The sequence below is a fragment of the Myxocyprinus asiaticus genome, chromosome 7 (genome assembly GCF_019703515.2).
Source record: "Myxocyprinus asiaticus isolate MX2 ecotype Aquarium Trade chromosome 7, UBuf_Myxa_2, whole genome shotgun sequence".
NCBI lineage: Eukaryota > Metazoa > Chordata > Actinopteri > Cypriniformes > Catostomidae > Myxocyprinus > Myxocyprinus asiaticus.
The window spans coordinates 39,880,252-39,904,601 of record NC_059350.1 but is presented as its reverse complement, the minus strand read 5'-3'; the positions used below and the strand labels follow the sequence as shown (position 1 = coordinate 39,904,601).

General features: G+C 43.1%; 1 protein-coding gene across 1 annotated transcript in view; it reads left to right on the top strand.

Annotated features, from left to right (window-relative positions):
• Nucleotides 1–24,350, top strand: part of LOC127444131 (tumor suppressor candidate 3-like) — a 162,321-nt gene that overhangs the window by 32,209 nt on the left and 105,762 nt on the right. Inside the window, exon 2 of the mRNA XM_051703345.1 lies at nucleotides 21,234–21,403. Coding sequence (XP_051559305.1) covers nucleotides 21,234–21,403 — 170 coding nt within the window. The remainder of the gene's footprint in view (nucleotides 1–21,233; nucleotides 21,404–24,350) is intronic.

Here is a 24,350-nt window from a genome sequence, read left to right as displayed (position 1 = left end):
GTGTTTGCTGATTTAGGCTGGCCACCAAAGCTGGTTTCCACTTGTTAGGCTTATTATTTGTTATGGTTTTTATTGGGATTTTAGGCCCTTGTCAGCTGCTCAGGCTGAGGGACCAGCTAGACCAGCTGAACATCAGCTTGCCCAGGGTTTTTCCTTGGTCAAAATGGTCTTCGGTGGTGACATACGGTCATCCACATGCTCGAAAATAGTTTATTACATAATTGCGTTTAATTAATATATAACATAATTACTTTATTGCTTCTCATGTTTACATTGGATATTAGTTATTTTTCACCATCTTATTATATGGAACTTTTTGAATTCAGTGCAGAATTTGTTTACTTTAAGGTGCTATGTGAAATCAAACTTAACTTAATATAATTAACACATTATTTAAAAAAAAGACTAGCTACATTGATCTAACCACAGAAATGAGGAGCCATCCATACTTGCATATGCTTATGGCATTGCACTGTAAACATAAGGGCAAGTACATAAAGGGCTCTGGAGTAGGAAATGTCCTGGTTATTGCGTAACCTCCATTCCCTGATGGAGAAGTTGTGTCGATATAGTGACACTAGGGGTCACTCTTGGGAGCCCGAGACACCTCTGGTCTTTGATAAGAGGCCAATGAAAATTGGCGAGTGGTATTTGTATGCCACTCTCCCGGACATACGGGTATAAAAGGAGCTGGTATGCAACCACTCATTCAGGTCCTACCCAACGGGGGAGGAGTTACTACAAACAAGGAGACTGTGGCAGAGGGGCCTCTGCCCAAGGAAGACAGAGTTTGCCAACAGGGAAACTAATTAGTGGAAGATATACATCACATGGGGTTACCTTACAGGGAACCGCCACATGCGGAGTACCTACCCCAGAACAGGGCTCTTAGTTAGCATGTCTACTGGGCCGGCAGTGAGTCTCTCCGAATACTCGATTGCCACAGGGCTTGGAGGAAGTCAGCCAGGGAACATAGTTTGTGAACACTACTGGGAATTAATGACGCACGTCTTCAGCTCAGATGAGGTGAAAGGCGCTATGTGCAAGCGATACACCTTGCCGGCTATCCCGGGCTTATCCACTTTTATTGCGTGCCACTACCTGGGACGAATCAGGTTCCACCTGGAGGTTGTAGAACCTTGCAAAGGTGTTGCCCAGCCTGCTGCTCTGCAAATGTCTGTTAGAGAGGCACCACTGGCTAGGGCCCAGTAGGCCGCTACACCCCTGGTAGAATGAGCTCGTCCTGGGCGTGATATGCCATAGCTTATCCTTTCCGCTGTGCACCAAAGCAGACAAAGAGCTCAGAGATCCTAAAGCTCTGCGTGCGATCCAAATAGATACGTAAAGTGCACACCGGACACAGCAATGACAGGGCTGGGTCTGCCTCCTCCTGGGGCAGCACTCGCAGGTTCACCACCTGGTCCCTAAAAGGGGTTGTGGGAACCTTGGGCACATAGCCCGGTCGGGGTCTCAGGATCACGTGAGAGTAGCCTGGACCGAACTCCAGGCATGTTTCGCTGACAGAGAATGCCTGCCGGTCTCCTATCCTCTTGATGGAAGTGAGCGCAGTCAGGAGGGCAGTCTTCAAGGAGAGTGCCTTAAGCTCAGCTGACTGCAAAGGCTCAAAGGGGGCTCTCTGTAGACCCTGAAGAACTACAGAGAGGTCCCATGAGGGAACGAGGCACGGTCTGGAGGGGTTCAGCCTCCTGGCACCTCTCAGGAACCTAATGATCAGGTCGTGCTTCCCTAAGGACTTACCGTCCACTGTGTCATGGAGTGCTGCTATAGCAGCAACGTACATCAAGGTGGAAGGGGACAACCGCCCTTTCAACCTCTCCTGCAGGAAGGAAAGCACCGATCCGACTGCGCATCTCTGGGGTCTTCCTGTCGGGAAGAACAACACTTAGTGAACAGACGCCACTTAAAGGCATACAGGCGCCTCATAGAGGGGGCCCTAGCCTGAGTGATCGTGTCTACCACCGCGGGTGGTAGACCGCTTAGGTCTTCTGCGTCCCATCCAGCTGCCAGACATGGAGATCCCAGAGGTCTCGTCCTCCCTGATCTTGTACAGAGTCTGTGCAAGTAGGCTCTCTGGGGGAAATGCATATTTGCGTAGGCCAAGAGGCCAGCTGTGTGCCAGCGCGTCTATGCCGAGAGGTGCCTCGGTCAGTGCGTACCAAAGCGGGCATTGGTAGGATTCTTGGGAGGCGAACAGGTCTACCTGTGCCTGTCCGAATCAACTCCAAATCAGCTGGATCATCTGAGGGTGGAGTCTCCACTCTCCCCTGAGGGTAACCTGCCATGACAGCGCGTCCGCTGCAGTGTTGAGATTGCCCGGGATGTGAGTGGCTCGCAGCGACTTGAAGTGCTGCTGACTCCAGAGGAGGAGACGGCAGGCAAGTTGTGACATACAACGAGTGCGCAGACCGCCTTGGCGGTTGATATATGCTACCGTTGCCGTGTTGTCTGTCCGAATTAACACATGCTTGCCCTGGATCAACGGCCGGAACCTCCGCAGGGTGAGCAGAATTGCCAGCAACTCGAGTCAGTTGATGTGCCAACGCAGCCGCAGGCCCGTCCATAAGCCATAAGCCATAAGCGAGGGAACAAGGACAGGCCGAAAGGGAGGACCTTGTACTGATACGCCTGACCTTCGAATGCAAACCGCAGGAAGGGTCTGCGCTGAGGTAGAATCGAGATGTGAAAGTACGTGTCCTTTAGGTCTACCGCCGCGAACCAATCTTGATGCCGGACGCTCGCCAGAATGCGTTTTTGCGTCAGCATCTTGAAAGGGAGTCTGTTTAAAGCCTGGTTCAGTACTCTCAGGTCCAAGATTGGCCGCAACCCACTGCCTTTTTTCAGTACGATGTAGTAGGGTCTGTAAAACCCCTTCTTCATCTCGGCCAGAGGGACAGGTTCTATCGCACCCTTCCGTAGGAGGGTGGCAATCTCCGCGTGCAAGGTAGCAGCGTTTTTGTCCTTCACCAAGGTGAAGTGGATACCGCTGAACCTGGGCGGACACCTGGCGAACTGAATCGCATAGCCGAGTCGGACAGTCCGGACCAGCCATCGCGACGGATTGGAAAGTGCAAGCCACGCATCCAAGTTCCGCACATGAGGGACCAAAGGGACAACGTTGTCGGACGTACCGGCAGGTGGGGCCTCGTGGTGCCACGCCATGTCGTGGCCGTGCTGAGTCTAGGGACATTGAAGCACTTACCTGGCTCCTTTTGACCACCCTTGGAACAGCCTGGGAAGGGGGAGGAAGAGGCCTGTCCTCGCAACCCGTGGAGACTGTCACATCGGGGGCGGATGTGTGCCACAGCTGGGCGCGCAGGGGCGGGGAGACCGCCGCTGTAGTGCCAATCCTTTAAGGGAAAAAGATGGACAGTGGTTGTGATGACGACCGTGCACACTGGGTATGTGACCCAGGGAAGAAGGGAACCGCTCTTTTGCTGAACTGTTGGGTACCGCAGCCGCTTGGGCATGCGGCAAAATCAAATGAAAAGGCAACAAAAGATTCTCCACCGAGGGGTGGAGCGGTCTTACTACCAGCTCCAGTGCAGTGGGTTCCTTTGACCCTGGGTCGCCCGTCTCAGGGGTGCTTTGACGACCTTCGTGGGTTCTTGGCAGCCAGCCGTGAGACAGGTGGCGTCTGCTTCCTGCGGTGGGCTCCACGTCGGGGCCTTGCCGAAGGGGTGGGATCCGGCGGAGCCGGTGTAGTCACCGTAGGGGGATGCCCTTGGCGATGAGCAGACAAGGTGCGGGATCTTGAGCCACGGCAGGATATGCCGGATAGCCTCCATCTGCTGCTTCACGTCGAGAACTGTTGGGCAAAGTCCTCGACAGTGTCCCCGAATAGGCCAGCCTGGGAGATGGGGGCAGCAGGGAACCATGTCTTGTCGGCCTCACCCATCTCGACCAGGTTGAGCCAAATGTGGACCACTAATGTGGACATTGTCCACCCGAGAGACCGTGCTTTGACCTTCGTCGCTCGGAGAGCGAGGTTGGTCGCTGAGCGCAGTTCCTGCATCAAATCTGGGGCAGAACTACCCTTGTGCAGTTATTTTAGTGCCTTGGCTTGGTGGACCTGCAAGAGAGCCATGGTGTGCAGGGCAGAGACGTCTTGTCCAGCAGCACTGTAGGCTTTGGCCGTCAGGGACGACATGAACCTACAGGGCTTGGATGGGAGCTTTGGCCGTCCGCGCCAGGTGGCAGCGCTTCTGCAGGCATAGGTGCACCGCGAGCGCCTTATCCACCGGGGGAATCGCCATACAGCCCCTGGCCGCCCTGCCATTGAGGGTAGTGAGGGTGGGGGAACTGACAAATCAGGACTGGGCAGTAAAAGGTGCCTCCCACGATTTTGTCAGCTCCTTGTGCACTTCCGGGAAGAAAGGCACTGGAGCGGGGCGCAGCTTTTTTGAGCATCGCCGTGAGCCCAGGAACCAATCATCGAGCCGCGAGGGTTCAGGGGAGAGCGGAGGGTTCCACTCTACCCCGACGCTCGCGGCCGCCCAGGAAAGCATGTCTGTCATCTCTGCATCAGCCTGTGACTGGGCAATCGTCCCTGAAGGGGGGAGCCCAGCTGAAGCTTCCGCGTCCGACTGGACAAGCCCGCTCATCAGCTTCGCGGGCTCCGAACAAGAGGTCGAACTCGCCTTGAGACGAGCCGGCGGACTCATCCGGAAGCCCGATCGGGGCAGACAAGCGTACTGGTGAATGGGAGGTCCGCAGGGAGATACCCGGCGGAGGCGATCCCATTGGGGTCCCCAAATCGCCCCAAGTGCTAGCCACGCTGGCCTCAAACCCGTAGGTAGAAGGACCGAGGCGGGGAGCCGCTGGGGTGGCTTGCTTTCTTACGAAAGCAAGCCGCGACCGCAATGTTGCCATGTTCATGTTCTCGCAGTGAGAACATGAACCATCCACGAACGCTGCCTCCGTGTGGGTCATGCCCAGACATGAAAGACAGCGATCGTGACCGTCTGAACCAGGAATAACACACAATCGGAAAGGCATCTTTAAAAAGACGTTCCGTGTGTGCCTCTCTTTTAGAGAAATATACTCTTTCAGGAAAATATACTCTCTTTTTTCTGCCAAAGCGCCCATGGGCGTTCTCTGCAGTGCACCAGTGCAGAGAAGGGAGAAACCGCTGAAATGCGGCGTCAGATCCAGCAGAGGTGAATGAACAGTCGTGAGAATTCAGCTCAGTGAGCATGAACGTTCGGCTCCGAAGAGAAAATCTGAATGAGTGGTTGCATACCAGCTCCTTTTATACCTGTATGTCTGGGGGAGTGGCATGCAAATACCACTCGCCAATTTTCATTGGCCTTTTATCAAAGTCCATAGGTGTCTCGGGCTCCCAAGAGTGACCCCTAGTGTCACTACATCGACACAACGTCGAGTGAGTGACAAATAGGGAACAAAGATTTTCACTAGCACAGTCCCAACGCAGTAAAGTGTTCTTTTCATGGGAACAGTCAGAATATTATAGCTAGTCTTGCTTAATTGGTTTAGTTATAAATTTACATAAGTATATTGTATTTATGTTGCTGAAAATTATTTATGAAAAAAAGTAGCCTAAACGCATTTGAAACTTTTTAACCTTAAACAAGTCTAATAGATTCCACCTTATATATAAGCACACTTAATATAAAACTGCAACACTCTTGTCAAAATACCACAGTTACTGTTACACCTGTAAAATTGTGATACATTTTAGTAAGGGTGATGATGTGTATGTAGCGAATTTGTATGTAAATAATTAATTAATTTGTTTACGAATCTTGGCCGCATTCGACCACCAATATATGTTGGAAATTTGGTAGTTTAAATGTACACGGGATTAAAGTGCCCGCTTACCCCCACCATTATATGTAGGGAAACAGTGTGTGTGAGCTAGGAATTAAATAAAACTGTCCCTATTCTACATTACTATGTAAGGAAATTTATAATGGAATTAGTCGCGTTCGACAACCATTATAAATGAGATAAATGACAAATAACTAGATTGTTTGTCTTTATAAAATTCTCCACCATTAAAATCGTAATACAATGTCTCGTTGTATCCGCTCACAATTTCTATTGTAAGGAATTAGCTTTAATAAGGGAATTATGATTAATTCACTTATTGGAGTAATATTATTCTCATGGCTTATTGAAAATAATATTACACATATTTAGGTACAGCTTTGAAGCGAAATCTTTTAAAAACAGGGACGAGATTATTTATCAAAATATACCACAGTCAAATTATCCTTGAATACAGACAAACTTTATTGCTATTCTAAGCATAAACTAATCTAACAGATAAAACATGAAACAGGTTGGTGAGTAGTGACAGAATGCGAAATAAATTATCAATACAGAGAAAATTAACTTTATGGAGTCTGGTGACAATGCCTTAAGAACCACTTATCCTTCTTTGAGTCTACATCGATTTGCAATCGGATTACCCAAAGTATTTAATTAATACACCAGCACTTTGAGCAAAAGTCTGGAGATGTACTTGCATGTCGTTGCGTTTCCTTGCGTTGCGTTCTTTGTGTTGCTTGGTTCTTTGGCTCTTTGTAGAAAGTTCGTTCTGTCGATGTTTTGGACTTCTGTTATGATCGGGTAGTTATTGTCTGGATGAAGCGAGGCCTTCTGCAAGAAGAACTTGTGACTCCCGTTGGATGTCTGAACTGTAGAGCATAGAGTGAGAGGCTTCCTCAGGAATTTTGTGTCCCGAGTTTTCCTTGGACTCTACATGGCATGGAGGATTATGAAGAAGCAAGAGAGCCGAAGAGAGGAGACCAAGCGACGGTTCCAAGAGAGGATTCCAAGAGAGCAGAAGCAAGAGAGAAGAAGCACATTCTTCCTGTTTTGGAAACATTTGAACTGAAATTGGCCGCACCCAAAAAGGTGTCCTGAGCCATTCAGAAATTACTTTTCAGAGTCACATGGTCGACTGGTCTGTCCTTTTCAGAGTTGATTTATGATCCTTTGTGTGCAAAATTCCCGCTCAAAAATAGTGAATGTTTAATCATGAACTTTTATATATTGAAAGCATTGCAAGAGACATGACATTCGTTGTCATCAACATTCTCCACGTAAACAAGCAAGCATTTACATACTAAATGTGACATACTTTCGTAAATATTACACGTGTAAGTAACAAAACATGAAAATCCCTGATTACCAATCATACTGGTTAATTCATTGGTTTTACAACATGGATAATGCATTACACATTATGAGAAACCTGATTGTCGGAGTATTTTAACAGGTGAAGCCTTGAATAGTACAAGATTTAAAGATTATAATCATCGATTTGTTAGTTAGAAGTGATTACAAATCACTACACATTTTAAAAGGTACATCGGTTATAATCATTAATTTGTCAGTTATAAAAGTAATCACAGTTCAAAGTAATTTGTGTACATTGTGGATCTAAATGCATTCTGTGCATTTCACAGGGTTGAAAGTACAACGTTCATGGATTCCTTCACGAGACTCCGTTTCCTGATATGGCCGCGGATTTATGCATTTAAGGTCACAAGGTCTTACTTGGCCATTTGGTCTTACAGAGGGTTTAAGTTTGTGGAACAATGAAGGGTTGTCCTTATGGGTTAGCTCTGTCATTACAAACCCTAGTTTGAGATTAAGCAGGAATGGTAGAGACGGTCTCCTTCAGCAATTTAGGTGACATGGATTCGTTTTATGACTCTCTAATGGCTTGGTGGGGGCTCTCTCTCTGATCTGTGGATTTTGGTGTTGTTCATTTGATGGCTTTGTTCGTGGACAGTCCTACATGTATTTTAAAAACCTTTATTTTGGCAAGTTTTTTTTTTTATTTTTATTTGTCTTCTTTTTTCAGTAGGGTGCTGCAAAGTTATTTACAGTATATTGCCAAACAAATGCAGGACATACTGTATACAGCAAAGTGAACCTCAACAGTTCGACTGTAGATCCATTAGTGTGTAGCATAATCATCGAACAACAAAAAAGGACGAGGCAGAAGAAGTTGAAGTCACCCAAAAAAGCTTGAAAAGAAGCAAAACTAACGAACAGCTATCTGTTCAGGCCTGAGTGTGACCTCCGCACAATGTTTCAATTTGGGCCCTTTGACAGAGCCATCACTTGCCTGCCTTCTGTCAGACTCTTCCTGTCCACAACAAATGCAGCTAAATAATTCAGCATGCCCTTGAGTTTACACACACTCACAAACTATGATCATCCTTTTAAACAAACGAGTGCCGAAAGCTACAGCATCTTATGTGTTGTTAACTTTGAGGAAAAACAGGATTGAAATAAATAAATGGCAGGTTACTTATAATGATAGGGAGGGAGGATGGAGAAAGAGAAATGAGAAAAAACAGGGTGTTGGGGCGCAGAGGGTGTTAGAGGAAGTGGTGTCCATAAAAAGAAAGAGGGCAGAAGAAGGGTAGGAATACAAGGTGATAGAGTGTGTATCTATGCTGAAGTGGAAATAACTGGGAATAACACACTAATGTGCTATTGGTCCACCCCTGCTGAGTCTCAAATCTATAGCCAAAGTCACTATTGAAAATGAAAAGTTTGAACTTATTTAAAATAAATTATTCTTAATTATATAAATTAAGTTTTCTGAGTAAAGAGTTAAGAGCCACAAGTATTTTAAACTGGTTTACTGAGTTAACATTTTACAGTTTACAAGTCTCAGTGGGTTGGGAAACCCTAAGAGCATTTACATGCACATTCTTACACAGATTCTGATTACTAAGAGGTTTTGTAAACCACTTAAACAGTGTTCCTTTATCGATTTAAGAATAAACTGATTGGCACACATATCATTTTTCTCATCACCCCGATTTTGTGTTTCACCTTTGTTGCCGTTCTTACTGGCTTATACAAAGTGTTGTGTGTATGCTTGTTTATGTTTTGACATCAAAAGCAGAGAATAATACAATGATTTCAAATCTCATGTAAACACAAGTGTCTTACATTGTCATTTTTTTATTTTTATATATACACTATATTGCCAAAAGTTGAAGTTGAAAATTGAATCCAGGTGTTCCAATCACTTCCATGGCCACAGGTGTATAAAATGAAGCACCTAGGCATGCAGACTGCTTCTACAAACATTTGTGAAAGAATGGGCCGCTCTCAGGAGCTCAGTGAATTCCAGCGTGGTACTGTGATAGGATGCCACCTGTGCAACAAGTCCAGTCGTGAAATTTCCTCGCTACTAAATATTCCACAGTCAACTGTCAGTGGTATTATAACAAAGTGGAAGCAATTGGGAATGACAGCAACTCAGCCACGAAGTGGTAGGCCACGTAAAATGACAGAGCGGGGTCAGCGGATGCTGAGGCGCATAGTGCGCAGAGGTCGCCAACTTTCTGCAGAGTCAATCGCTACAGACCTCCAAAGTTCATGTGGCCTTCAGATTAGCTCAAGAACAGTGCATAGAGAGCTTCATGGAATGGGTTTCCATGGCCGAGCAGCTGCATCCAAGGCATACATCACCAAGTGCAATGCAAAGCGTCGGATGCAGTGGTGTAAAGCACACCGCCACTGGACTCTAGAGCAGTGGAGACGTGTTCTCTGGAGTGACGAATCACGCTTCTCCATCTGGCAATCTGATGGATGAGTCTGAGTTTGGCGGTTGCCAGGAGAACGGTACTTGTCTGACTGCATTGTGCCAACTGTGAAGTTTGGTGGAGGGGGGATTATGGTGTGGGGTTGTTTTTCAGGAGCTGGGCTTGGCCCCTTAGTTCCAGTGAAAGGAACTCTGAATGCTTCAGCATACCAATAGATTTTGGACAATTTCATGCTCCCAACTTTGTGGGAACAGTTTGGGGATGGCCCCTTCCTGTTCCAACATGACTGCGCACCAGTGCACAAAGCAAGGTCCATAAAGACATGGATGAGCGAGTTTGGTGTGGAAGAACTTGACTGGCCTGCACAGAGTCCTGACCTCAACCCGATAGAGCACCTTTGGGATGAATTAGAGCGAAGACTGCGAGCCAGGCCTTCTCGTCCAACATCAGGGTCTGACCTCACAAATGCGCTTCTGGAAGAATGGTCAAAAATTCCCATAAACACACTCCTAAACCTTGCGGAAAGCCTTCCCAGAAGAGTTGAAGCTGTTATAGCTGCAAAGGGTGGGCCGACGTCATATTAAACCCTATGGATTAAGAATGGGATGTCACTTAAGTTCATATGTGTCTAAAGGCAGATGAGCGAATACTTTTGGCAATATAGTGTATATATATATATATATATATATATATATATATATATATATATATATATATATATATATAATAATAAAATGATTTGATAGTTATGAGCAGATTGCTTTGCATGTAAACCTGTTTATTGTTAAAGTCCCTTTATGGTTTGGGTCCCTGCCTTAATGTAAGATACAATGCCTATAGAAAATCATTAAATCCCTTTGGAGTAGTCAATTTTTGTCTTACAACCTGAAATCAAAATTCATAAAAAAAAAAAAATAATAATAAAAAATAAAGAAAATCCAGCTTTATTTACAAATTATGCCTTACAGCATTCAAGTAACAAAAAAAGGCATCAATTCCAAAATTGTATACAAGATAAAAAACTAGAATAACAGGGTTTAAAAAGTGACCCCTGGATTAAATACTTTGTAGAGCTACCTTTTGCTTTAATGACAGCCATCAGTCTGTTTGGATATGTCTCTACTAGCTTCGCGCACCTAGATTTGGGAATATTTCCCCATTCTTCCTTGCAGAATTGTTCTAGTTCTGTCAAATTGTGGGGTGAGTGGCAATGGACTGCTCTCTTCAAGTCCATCCACAGGTTTTCTATTGGATTTAGGTCAGGGCTCTTACTTGGCCTCTCAAGGACTTTGGTTTTCTCCAAATATAGCGCTTGAAGTTCAGTCCAAAAAGTTCAGTTTTTGTCTCATCTGACCATGGAGGTTTCTGACAGATGAGACAAAAAAAAATAACGTTTTGGACTGAACTCAAAGCGCTAACATACCATACATACTGTAAAGCATTATGGTGGCAAAATTATGTTGTGGGGATGTTTCTCTTCAGCGGGGACTGGGCAGTTGGTCAGGATTGAAGGGAAAATGGATGCTACTATGTACAGCCAAATTCTTTTTTTTTTTTATCCCCTTTTCTCCCCAATTTGGAATGCCCAATTCCCACTATTAGTAGGTCCTCATGGTGGCATGGTTACTCACCTCAATCCGGGTGGCGGAGGACAAGTCTCAGTTGCCTCCGCTTCTGAGACAGTCAGTCCGTGTATCTTATCACGTGGCTCATTGTGCATGACACTGCGGAGACTTCCAGCATGTGGAGGCTCATGCTACTCTCCGCGATCCATGCGCAACTTACCACATGCCCCATTGAGAGCGAGAACCACTAATCACGACCACGAGGAGGTTACCCCATGTGACTCTACCCTCCCTAGAAATTTGGTTGCTTAGGAGACCTGGCTGGAGTCACTCAGTAACCCTAGATCTGAACTCGCGACTCCAGGAGTGGTAGTCAGCGTCAATACTCACTGAGCTACAGCCAAATTCTTGAGGAAAATCTGTGGCCCTCTTCTCAACAACTGAAGATGGGAGGTGATTCACCTTTCAGCACAACAATGACCATAAACACACCACCACCACCAAAAAAAACAAAAAAAACAACAACAAAAAAAAAACAGTGTCTTAACGATAGGTAGGCTTGTGTGGCCAAGTCAGAGCCCTGACCTAAATCCAATAGAAAATCTGTGGATAGACTTGAAGAGAGCAGTTAATCTCCGCTCACACCACAATTTGACTGAACTCAAACAATTCTGCAAGGAAGAATGGGCAAATATTCCCCAATCTAGGTTTGCAAAGCTAGTAGAGACATATCCAAAAAGACTGATGGCTGTCATTGAAGCAAAAGGTAGCTCTACAAAGTATTAAATCCAGGGGTGTGATCACTTCCAAACCCTGTTAATCTAGTTTTTCATCTTTTATAAATTTTTGGGACTGTTGCCTTTTTTCGTTACTTGTATGTTGTAAGGCAGAATTTGTAAATAACACTGGAATTTTTTTTAATGGGTTTTTATTTTTTTACTTTTTTTTAATGGGTCTTTTAATTTGCACATCAACACAAACCTTTGCTTTAAAAAGAAGCCAAAGATCCCTAATTTACTGATTCCTTTTTAGTTATTTCAATCTGCTCTTCAAATGGTAAGTGACAGTATGTGCAGAGTGCTGATAGAGGTAAAAATCTCTAATAATAAACCTGTTCTGGCTTCTTTTAGCATGGACATACATTTTATTCAAAATTATTACAGTATGGTATTGCTGAATGCAATTCTAATAAAGACAAATTCTATTTTGTTATACGTAGCGCTGTTCAAGATCATTACAAATAGCGAATTCTGAAGGCTGTGACTAAATAATAAATAAAGAAAATACACTTCTATTGATGTTCTTTGTATTGTGAGATTTTCTTATTTTCACACCTGTGTGTGAGAATGAAAACAAACTCATGAAGGAGAGAACTGATTTCACACTTAAAACATTAAAACATTTCCAATTTTATGTGAAATGCCCTTAATATCAGCATGTGCTCACGTTCTGCTTTCACATATACATTCTTTCCAATTTCATTATTCAAAAGACTTTTCAATGTTGGGAAAATAAATTGATTATTCAAATTATGCATGACTGCAAAATTATACCTTTTTATTTTTTAAATTGTTCTGCAAAAATGATTTATGTGTAACTGAACATTAATATTAATATGGTAACAGACACATCAGTGTTAAAGTGAAATATGAAATTGAAGTGAAAAGCAGAAAAAAAAAACTACAGTATTTACTATTTAGTACTTGAGTCCAAGGCAAGTGGAGGATACATTCCTTGTTCATGATAGAGACTTTTTTAAAGCTTTTATACAGAGCTGTCAGTTAATGCATGCGATTAATTTAATAAATGCTTTCATTTTTCTTAATCGCGATTAACGCATTTACCATTAATAAAACATAAACCAGCATAAACACTGGTCGGAGTTGGAAGGAACCTTTGCGATGTGTCCGCCTGGACTCATTACAGCGACGCACACACTACAAACACACACAACAGCTGTGTCAGTGGTAAAATGATGGAGAAAGGACCTCTTAACACTATTTATTGTACAAAACAAGCCCAGATGGGACTTGTGATTGAAATCAAGTACTTTGCTGCTAGGGATGTGCGGAACGACTAATTTCACGGAGTCGAAATGTGTGGAGTCGACTAGTTGACTAGTCTAAAAGAAAGAAACCCTTAGAAAACAGTCAAAAACTATTGTGTTTTTAAGCGAACCATTTAAAATACTTCCAACTGCCAAATCTGACACTAAATTCCACTGAAAAAGGGGCATTTATCTGCGATGTGCTTGACTTGCATTATCATCATTGTAGGCTACATGCAGGGTTGGGGAGTAATGGAAAACATGTAATGGGATTACGTAATTAAAATACAAACTATAAGTAACTGTATTCCACTGCAGTTACAATTTAAATATTTGGTAATTAGAATACAGTTACATTCAAAAGTATTTTGATTACTGAAGAGATTACTTTGCATTTTATTGTCATTTGTTTCATTTAATTTTAGTCCTTTCAGATGTAAAACATTTATACATATAAATGATGCGATCCAAAGTGCATTTGAACAGTGGTGAAACACTTTCTTATGATGTGTTACATTCATACGAGCAGACAGAAAAGTAAGTTTGAAGTAAGTTTGGAGCAGAAGAAATAGAAATAAACCTTGTGTAAATTGTCAGCTTTACGCTAAGCTAAAATGCTATTTCTAGCCATTTTACATGCACGTTACCAGGCACGATCATATTTTTTTTATCAAGAAAATTCACATTAGATCATAATTTCTTTTTTTTTCTAGTAAGACATTTGATATTAGGGCAAAAATCATATTCTTGATAATAATTTTTGTATTGTTTTCCTGTAAAAATATCTAAAAATCCTTCAAACAAGAACAATTTGATTTATCTTGTTTTAGAAACAACACTGCATAAGATATTTAGGTTTTTCAGATAATGTATTTTTAACATGTGTATTTTGTCTTACTGTACTGGCAGAGTTTTTATAGTCAAAACAAGTGAAAAAATCTACCAGTGCTGAAGAAATAATCCAAAGTATTTAGAATACATTGACCTTGAGTAATTTAACAAAATACGTTACAAATTACATTTTCAGCATGTATTCTGTAATCTGTAGTGGAATACATTTCAGAAGTAACTCCCCCAACCCTGGCTACATGAAATATAGGACATGACGTGCATGTAATGAATACAGGCATAATTATTGAAAATAATTGAGTGAATAGTGCAGGACCAATAGAGCAACCCTAATAGCCTGTTCTAAACAGAAATCACCAAGTAAAAGTAACTTAATCTATTAAAACAGTCAGGACATTTTTGAAAATAATTCACAGGTAAGCCAAATCTACGAGAGAGAAAAAAAAGTGCCAAAAAGATTTTTCATGTATTTCATGACATGCATTAGCATATTATCTAATATAACAGCTATTCGGTTAAAAATGTTAACCAATAACGGTTACGATGTAAAAAATAGCTAGGATTGAAAAAAATTGGTCTGTGAGAAATATACAATAACACAAATGTATTGTTCTAAACATGACGTGCACACAATAAAAGGGTTTATCCCATAGATGCAGTCGGCACATCGTAGAATTCTTGATCAGTAGGGTAAAAATAATTTGAATACCCAGCCTAAAATTGTCATTTTCTAGGCTACTTACTAAAAAGCTTACATTTTAGATGAACAAAATTAACGTCAACATGGTAGGGTGAAAAATGCGACCTGACTCACCTGAAGTGATTATCATGTGTTTGAAAAAGCCCGCTCGGCGGGAAAAAAACTTGTAAGCACGCACAGATTTAATTTTGACAGGAAAATAAGTTGGGGTGTAACGGTTCAAATTTCTCACGGTTCGGTTTGTATCACGGTTTTAGGGTCACGGTTTCGGTACAGTTCGGGATTTGCTATGTCCAGAAAAATAAATCTAAATTATTTCCAAATCCAAATTAAGAATACTGTATTTGGTAACACTTCAGCAGGTTTGCCCTTAATAAAAATCATGGTTTTACTACAGTACCCATAATCATGGTATTTGTAGTAAAATCATAGTAACCACAAGTTCAGCATGATTAATCTCATGGTTGTAATATATAGAAAAACCATGGTTACTATATGGAAACTACAGTATTATTGTTGTAAAATCATGGTTAATTCTATCAAAACCATGATTTCTGCAAAGAAAACCCTGGTGACAGCAGTCATGGCTACTTCAGTCATGATTACTGCAGTATTACTATAGGTTAATTTTCTTTAGGGACCTGACCTATAAAAAAACCCTTTTCTCTAATTACTAAATCAATATTTTACCTTAATACCAGTGTAGCAGCAGGGGCGTGGTCAAGCGTCCGTCCGGAGAGAGAGAAAGCGGTAAGGGCGCTTGCACCTGAGCTAGATTATGTCTAACACCTGTCTCTAATTCCAGTGAGCATGGGGAGAGCGGCAAAGCCACCAGCAGAGAGAGAGAGAGAGCCTGGCACAAGGAAGTCCATGGTGTCTGTGAAGCTGACGAGTTTATGAGTGTTCAAATCTGTGAAGCTAATGAGTTTGTGAAACTACGTACCTGTGAAGCTAATGAGTTTTGTGAAGCTGTAAGCATTGAAGTTGCCAATTAAAAGTCTTACCTGTGCCAGGAGAAGCCCATTTCCCTGTGTCCTCCTTTCATTCTGCTGTGGACCCTTTCACACTGGTGCTGAAACCCGGGAATTGAAGTTGGAGGAAGTACGCCCCATGGAGTCCTCCCATTTGGCAGAGATCCTCAAGTCCCTCGTTGGCCTACGCCAGTCCCACCAACAATCCCTGCTTGAGCTCCGGCAAGATCAAGATCGCCGGTTTTTTGAGGTCCTTCGAGCTCAAGCAGAGGACCGGGATGCGATCCGGAGCCTTCTCAGCCAGGAAAGAGCCCCGGCTGCGTCCCCGGACAACCACAGCCCCATGCCCCCGCCCACGTTCTTGAAGATGGGGGTGGAAGATAACCCAGAAGCGTTCCTCGATCTTTTTGAGCACACCGTTGAGATCTGGGGCCGTTGCTGTCCGGGGAAGCCCAGCTCGCAGCACAACAACTGCAAGCGGCTAACCTCCTGGCTTATGAAGATCTGAAGAAGATCATCCTGCAGCGGGTTGGCCGCAGTCCGGAGCAGCATTGCCAGCTCTTCCGCATGATGAAGTTGGAGACAACCAGCTGCCCATTTGCCTTCACCCAACGGCTCCGAGATGCCTGCCGGAGATGGCTGCTGGCGGGGGATCGCGATGTCGAGGGAGTGATCGATCAGGTGGTACTGGAGCAGCTCCTCCATCGGCTACTGCGAGGAATGGTGGAATGGGTCCAGTGCCAACGCCCGACATCGCTGGATGAGGCTGTCCGATTGGCGGAGGACCATATGGTGGCGTACCCAAGGGCGGAAGAGCCCTCCCATTCTCTCTCCCCTCCCCCTATGTTTTCCCCGTTCTCTTCCCACTCCCGTCTTCTCTCTCACTCTGCTCTCACCCCAGAGCCTGTTCCTGCCCCGCGGAGGCGAGTCTCACCGCCGAAGCCAGTTTCCCACGCGAAGTTCGCACTGCCCACAACATCTACAGTGCCCCGCCGCTCTCCCCCTCAAGTGGAAGTGTCCACCGATGCAGGTGCGGGTGTGGCGCCTGGGCCGGCCTGCTGGAGTTGCAGGGATCTGGGACACTTCCTGGATCAATGCCCTGTGATGGAGCTGGGGACGGTGGTCTGGATCCCTGACACTCCGCAGGCTGCCCCCGATTGGGCCAGAATGTACCGGATACCGGTAAGAGTCAAAGGGGGTACTCACCAAGCATTTGTGGACACGGGTTGTAATCAAACCACTATCCACCAATGCTTGGTTCAACGTGAGGCTTTGGGCACAACCAGAAGGTTGAGGGTGAAGTGTGTGCATATGGATATTCACAATTACCCCATGGTGACCCTTGTGATAAAATTTTGGAGAACAAAACATAGAGTGGAGGCCGCAGGTAGTTCCCGCTTACCCATCTGCTGATTTTGGGGACTAATTGGCCTGAATTCAGAAATGTGTTAAAGGGAAAATGCGCGGATGGGTCCTGCATAAAAGCGATGAGATGTGATATGTGCGATGCTCTGGCAGGGGACACTAAGCCGGGGCCATCTTCATCAGCTCCACGTCAGGATGATGTGGGGGGGTGGGGGGTGAGGCTGCAGCCCCGCCCATCCTCAGGGGATTTCCCTTTGGAGCAGTCGCGAGTGAGAGTGATCGATGGTCAACAACTCTGGCCGAATGTCGCTCTTTCATATCCCTATTTTGCAATTATAAATGAGCGGTTGTATAGAGTGACACAGGATGCTCAAACAAAGGAAAATACAACCCAGCTCTTAATACCACGGAGCCGTCGGGAAATGGTGTTCCAGGCTGCTCATTATAATCCCATGGCGGGTCATCTAGGGGAAAAAAAACACTGAACCATCTAATAGCCCGTTTTTATTGGCCGGGCATTGGTGGCGATGTCCGCAGGTGGTGTGTGACTTGCCGTGAATGTCAGCTGGTGAACCCGCCGGCCACCCCAAAAGCGCTATTGTGCCCCCTTCCGCCGATCGAGGTCCCCTTCGAGAGAATTGGCATGGACTTTGTCGGGCCATTAGAGCGATCAGCATGCAGACATCACTTTGTATTGGTCCTAGTGGACTATACAACGTGATATCTGGAAGCAGTGCCCCTGCGCAACATCTCAGCATGCAGTGTTGCGGAGGCACTCTTCAAAATAATCTCCCGGGTGGGGATTCCGAAAGAGATCTTCACCTATCAGGGCACAATCTTTATGTCACGGACACTACGCAAGCTTTATGAATTATTGGGCATTAAGTCAATTCGCACCAGCGTTTACCATCCATAAACAGATGGCCTGGTGGAGCGATTTAATAAAAATCCTTAAGAACGTGATTCGTAAGTTGGTGCATGAGGATGCTAGAAACTGGGACAAATGGCTCGATCCACTGTTATTCGCAGTACAAGAGGTCCCGCAAGCCTCCACTGGGTTTTCCCCATTCGAGCTGCTGTATGGGCGGCGCCCGCGTGGCGTGCTTGATATCATACGTGAAGCTTGGGAGGAGGGACCATCAAACAGTGAGAATGAAATTCAATATGTTCTTGATCTTAGAAAAAAACTCCACACCTTGGGGCAACTAACACAGGATAATTTGCTCCAAGCTCAAGAATGACAGAGCCGACTGTATAACAGGGGAACTCGGCTACGGGAATTTGCACCGGGAGATAAGGTACTCGTATTACTCCTCACATCGTATAGCTCCAAATTACTCGCCAAGTGGCAAGGGCCCTTTGAGGTCACACTCGTCGTGGGGGATCTCGATTATGAGGTAAAACTAACCGATAGAGGGGGTGCACGTCAAATATATCACCTTAACTTCCTGAAATTATGGAGTGAGGCGGTCCCTGTGACGTTGGCTACGGTAGTTCCAGAGAGAGGGGAGCTCGGGCCGGAGGTGAATACAAAACACAATCATATCACCCTGGTCACTTGCAGAACCCACCTCTCACCGTATCAACTTGCAGAGGTTGCCAAGTTGCAACAGGAATTTGCAGATGTGTTTTCCCCTCTACCGGGTCATACAAACCTCATCCAGCACCACATTGAGACTCGTCCCTACCGATTGCCCAAGCACAAAAAGAAAATTGTCCAGGAAGAATTGGATGCAATGCTTGATATGGGGGTAATAGAGGAATCCCACAGCAATTTGTCCAGCCCGGTTGTTCTAGTTCCTAAGAGCGACGGGTCTGTACGGTTTTGTGTGGATTATAGAGAAGTCAACGCGGTGTCTAAATTTGATGCACACCCAATGCCTGTTTAGATGACATCATCAATTACAGCAATGATTGGCAGTGGCACATGCACATGCACCGTCTGAGTCGGGCGGTGGGGATATGTGGCAGTGGGGGCGTGATCAAGCGTCGATCCGGAGAGAGAGAAAGGTGTTTACACCTGAGCTAGATTATGTCTAACACCTGTATCTAATTCCAGTGAGCATGGGGAGAGTGGCATATAAGCAGCCAAGCCACCAGCCAAGAGAGAGAGAGCCTGGCACAAGGAAGTCCATGGTGTCTGTGAAGCTGACGAGTTTATGAGTGTTCATATCTGTGAAACTAATGAGTTTGTGAAACTATGTACCTAATGAGAAAGCTGTAAGCATTGAAGTTGCCAATTAAAAGTCTTACCTGTGCCAGTAGAAGCCCGTTTCCCTGTGTCCTCCTTTCATTCTGCTGTGGACCCTTCCACACCCTGCACTATTACGCTACATGCATCAACATAAAGTGCATTTCAAACTCAACTCAACATATATTCAACATTCGGAAGCTGTACATCACTATAGAAGGAACCTTGCTATTAATATGGATACGAGAAGGGTCCGGGATATCGTGGCTCAAGTGTTTGAAATCATATGCTGAAATCCCACATCTCCATCAACGGAGAATGGCAACATAACTTCATGGCAATGAACACCACAAGCATTTTAGTTACTGTTTCATGTCTGTCTGAATTAACACTGAGTGACTGCTTAAAAATGGAAGGGAGTGTGTGCAGTTTTGGCTCACCTGTGGCTCTGTGTTTCTCCGGGTGATATCGGCATACATGATTAATCATATATCGATGTATTACCAGTATACGGCACTCGCGTCGAGCAGTGTTTGTAAACAGTGTCTGTTTTGTAAACTTTATTGACCATCGCTGTTGTAATTGACTGCAAAAAGAAAATGTTCCCAGACAGGAGACTTGAATAACGCAGGGGTCTTCTCTATCTATCTCGTTTTCTCCGCTTGGCGCTTGCCATTTTAAACTACACCCAATTAGTGCAGAACTGTGCTGTCATCAAGTTGACCCATGTGAAACACAGGCAGAGTGTATCCATTTACAGGTCCATTCAGGTGCCTTACCGGTGGTTGTAAATGTGCGTGTCTATTTGACGCTTTGTTTTCTTCGCCAAACCTTGTGCTCCAGATGCGTCATTAAACTTGAGGTGAACCGCAGTGCCAATGCTTACAGAACCGTGGGTGGCGAACCGTATGGTTTGTTTTTTTACCGAGAACCATTACAACCCTAAAAGTATAAATAGAGTAAAACTTCAGGACTTTCAAAATCTGTGTTTAATCGCAATTAACTATGAAAAATTATGCGCTTAATCTTGATTAGAAATTGTAATCGACTGACAGCACTGCCTTTATAAATTTCAGAAAACTAACAACTAAATATATTTCATCAAATACATCAGCAGATATTGTTTTACTAAAAAAAGAAAAAGTTTTAGGATTTTGAAAAATATAAAACAATGAAATGTTTAAGGTTCTGCACTTTTTAACATTTATTAATTTAATAGGAAAATTTGTGACATTGGAATCATGCTGGGATAACATGGTTCATCAGTATTGCGCAAGCTTGAGGAGTCCGGTCCATGCCATCAAATAAAAATATATATATATATATATATATATATATATATATATATTTTTTTTTTTTTTTTATTTATTTATTTTTTTTTTTTATGAAATCAGAAAAATGCTAAATGAAGCATATACACTAGGTGCCTCTGACTTTTAGTACCCACTGTGTGTAGTTTTCTCTGTCATTTTGAGATGGTGATTTTATCATATTTATCGAGTTCTAATAGATAGATGCTTGGTCTTTTTATAGACTGTGTAAGTTGTGCTACAGCTAGAGGCTGCTCTTGTGTACAATACTAAGAATTACTGAAGGCTGCCTGGTATTTCCTTTAGCCATAACTGTTTTGTATTTTTTCTCTCGCCAGGAAGCAATCTTTTTTGGTGACATTTACAAAATATCTTTGTAAACAATACAAAAATAGGCTGTTCAATTTTGCAGTTACAGATCAGTACAGCTTTCTAGGCTCTTTAATATTCTATTTTTGTTTTATAAAGGAACACTTAATTATTTTTTTCTTGTTTGCTTGGAAAAATTAGTGTTACATCTTTTATAATGTAACATTTTATTCAATTATGAAACTGTACACATGAACTGCTGGAATTCCATTCTGCTCCCTGTCTTGCTCCCTGTAACACTTTTACATTTACTCCCAATGAAACTTTATCTCCATTTCTCTGGTTCTCTCCATCTATTTGTTCTAGAACATGCTGGCAGAGAAGGTGGAGCAGATGATGGAGTGGAGTTCCCGGCGTTCCGTGATCCGTATGAACGGAGATAAGTTCCGCCGGTTCGTCAAAGCCCCGCCCCGGAACTATTCCGTCATTGTAATGTTCACTGCACTGCAGCCTCAGAGACAATGTTCCGTCTGCAGGTGAGCCACACACATCCATCTTTCAATGCCTGTCCATAGGTATAATACTGTGTTTACTGCAGTCATGCATACACTGCGCTTAGATAAACATTTGATATGCCCCAGAGCACCACCAAAAAACAATCTACATCTGTCTATTTTGAAGCAGCCTCCACCCTAGACATTCTTCCCATCTATTTAAACCACGACAGCTACTTACCCTCTATCCACCCACCCTCACATCCATCTCTCCCATCATTATTACTCCATCATCAGGTAAAATGACTCATGCTCATACTCTCATGTTTCTCAGCTAAATATCAAGCCTTGGAAAGTGAAGTATTCCCACTAGACCTATGCAGAATTCTGAGACATCATCTGCTGTCTTTAATGAATAAAGATAACGGACTGGAACAGTCATGTGTGCTACCAAAATAGAGGAAGTTAATTTAAAGCAGAATGACCTTTAAACGCCAAGTCACCCTTTCACATCGATGTTACCCATAATGCTTTTTTAATTATCTGCTCTCTACTCAAAGCGCTTGTTTATGTACAGTGGGGTTCAAAAGTCCACATTGAAAATCTGTGTCTCAAAATCTAATTTAAACTGGAAATAAACAAAAAATGTAAATATTTTGACAATTTTAAAACAAAGCAATGTTAAAATGACAAAATAATATGAAATATTAAGATTGTACACTATTTTTAGGTCACTAATCAATAAAGCAAATTTGTGACATCGACTAGGTTAACTCTTTTGTACGAAAGGTCAGATTTTCTTGCTTTCTTGATGCACACAAGATACTCTGGGAACATTCTCAAATTATGTTGCAATAACACGGATCATCAGGTTTTGCACAAACCTATGGAGTCCAGTCCAATGCATGTAGTCATTAAAGCAAAAGGGGTACTGATCAGATACTATGTAATTTTGAAATTCATTTAAACTTTTCCTTCAAATTTTGACATAACTTAATTTTTGAAAAACTGTCTTAAATTAGAAAAAAAATACTAAATAGAAGCTTTTTTTATTATTGGTTTCAAACTTTTGGACTCCATTGTAATCCCCCACCCCCTCTCTCTGCACCTAATTATCTTCTCGCTCCATTGTTTTGTCCAGACGGACTTTGCTCTTAACAGCTTTAATTGTAGAAGGGTCTAAATGATGGAACATCAACTCAGCCCTTGCTTTTTTTAAAAACTGGATACTCAGCATAACATGAAACATTAATGTGTTCTGTATAAGCGTGCATATTTAAGCTTTTTACCCCCTGCAGAGTGTTTGAGTGTCCTTGTTTATTAATGTTTATGGGTATAATTGGTTTCTTGATGCATAATTGTCTTTGTGAAATGCAGACACTTTTCATCTAAACAGACATGTTTATATGTGTGGATAGGTCTGGATATTTATTTATCTGATATATCTGTTATATCTGAGTGTATATTATGTGAGGAAAATGTGAGTCTCAGTCAAAAAAAATATTAAATATATTTGTTCTTTCTTACCCTTGTTCTAATATTGATAAATCTAGATTATGGTAAATGAGGGAGCGTACGCCCAAGGGTTGTAAAGTAACAAATTACAAATACTCTTGTTACTGTAATTAAGTTATTTTTTTATTTTTTTTTTCGAGAATGATACTTTATTAAGCAGTTCAAAATGTTATACTTGAGTACATTTTAAGTGCTGTAACTGTACTTTTAAGGAGTGGTCACAATACACTTTGCACTCCATTCACTCCCATTTAAACGCATCTGAACGTGGGAGACCAGAAACGCAAGCTCATGCAAAGAAGTTTCATACGCCGCTGCGTTCCAAAGTGCAAGCTTGGTGAACTCTGAACTGCAACTCTGCATGAAGAGAGGATGCGTGACCAATAGAAGATCGAAACGTCACACACTGACCTCTTGGCTCAATTCAAAGGATACATATTTCAAAGCTGTGTGTTTTTACCGTTGCTGGAAAGTGAGTAGATAGTATATTTTAGCATTTGTTTTTATCATATTTTTTGTTATTTGTGAAGTGTTATTTACTAAAACCAGAAGCTCTCCCATATGACATCACATCCTGGTCCGTTGCGTTTTCCGAAAAAAAAAAAAAAAAACATTTGCATGCTCAAAGCCTAGTGTGATCACCCTATTACTTCGCTATTTTCCCTCTGTCTGTGTTCACTACATCCCTGTTCCGATTCCGAGTCTCGTGACTCCTGTCAAAACAAATTGTGCATAGAAAATTAAATGGCAGTAATAGACTTGGTGCCAACTGCTATTATGGAGGAGGTGGGGGGTAATGTGGAGGATGCCTCAAGCAGCAGTACAACACCTGATTGGCCGTACATGAAAGGGCTTTTCACAATGAAGACTAAGAAGGGCGATTGTGTGATCATGACATGTAAGCTTTGCTTTTCTAAGCCTGTCGAGATATCGGCATTCAAAACCTCTTATTTGAAGAAACATATTGAGGTAAAAATCTGATTTTTGCTTTCTGGATTATGTATATACTGTATATAATCTAGCCTGTAAATTAGCCATCACTGATAATATTGGGTTGCTGTGTGAGAAGGGCAATGTTAGTGATCTATTTTATGAAACTGCAATGTAATTAGCATTGTAATTAGTATGGATAACATACCGATGTCTCAGAAGTCAAAGTCTGCTTGTTTTAAAGGGGTCCAATGATAATGTTATAAAATATTTTTTACACCAAAAAAGTCACAATTTAGTAATATATGATCATTTTCCACCCTGTTTTTGGCCCTCTGTCTGAAACACTCGTTTTCCTCCTTAAAACTTCAATGTAAACACCCAATGTTATGATTGGCTAACATCATGCAGCCCTTCCAATTCAGCAAACTCAATCAGAAGAAAATGAACCTTGACATTATAAAACAAAATTGCAGGGTTTACACATAACGCACATCCTATTAAACTGTTCATCTCAAGCACAACTCTGGTGCAAGTATTGGCA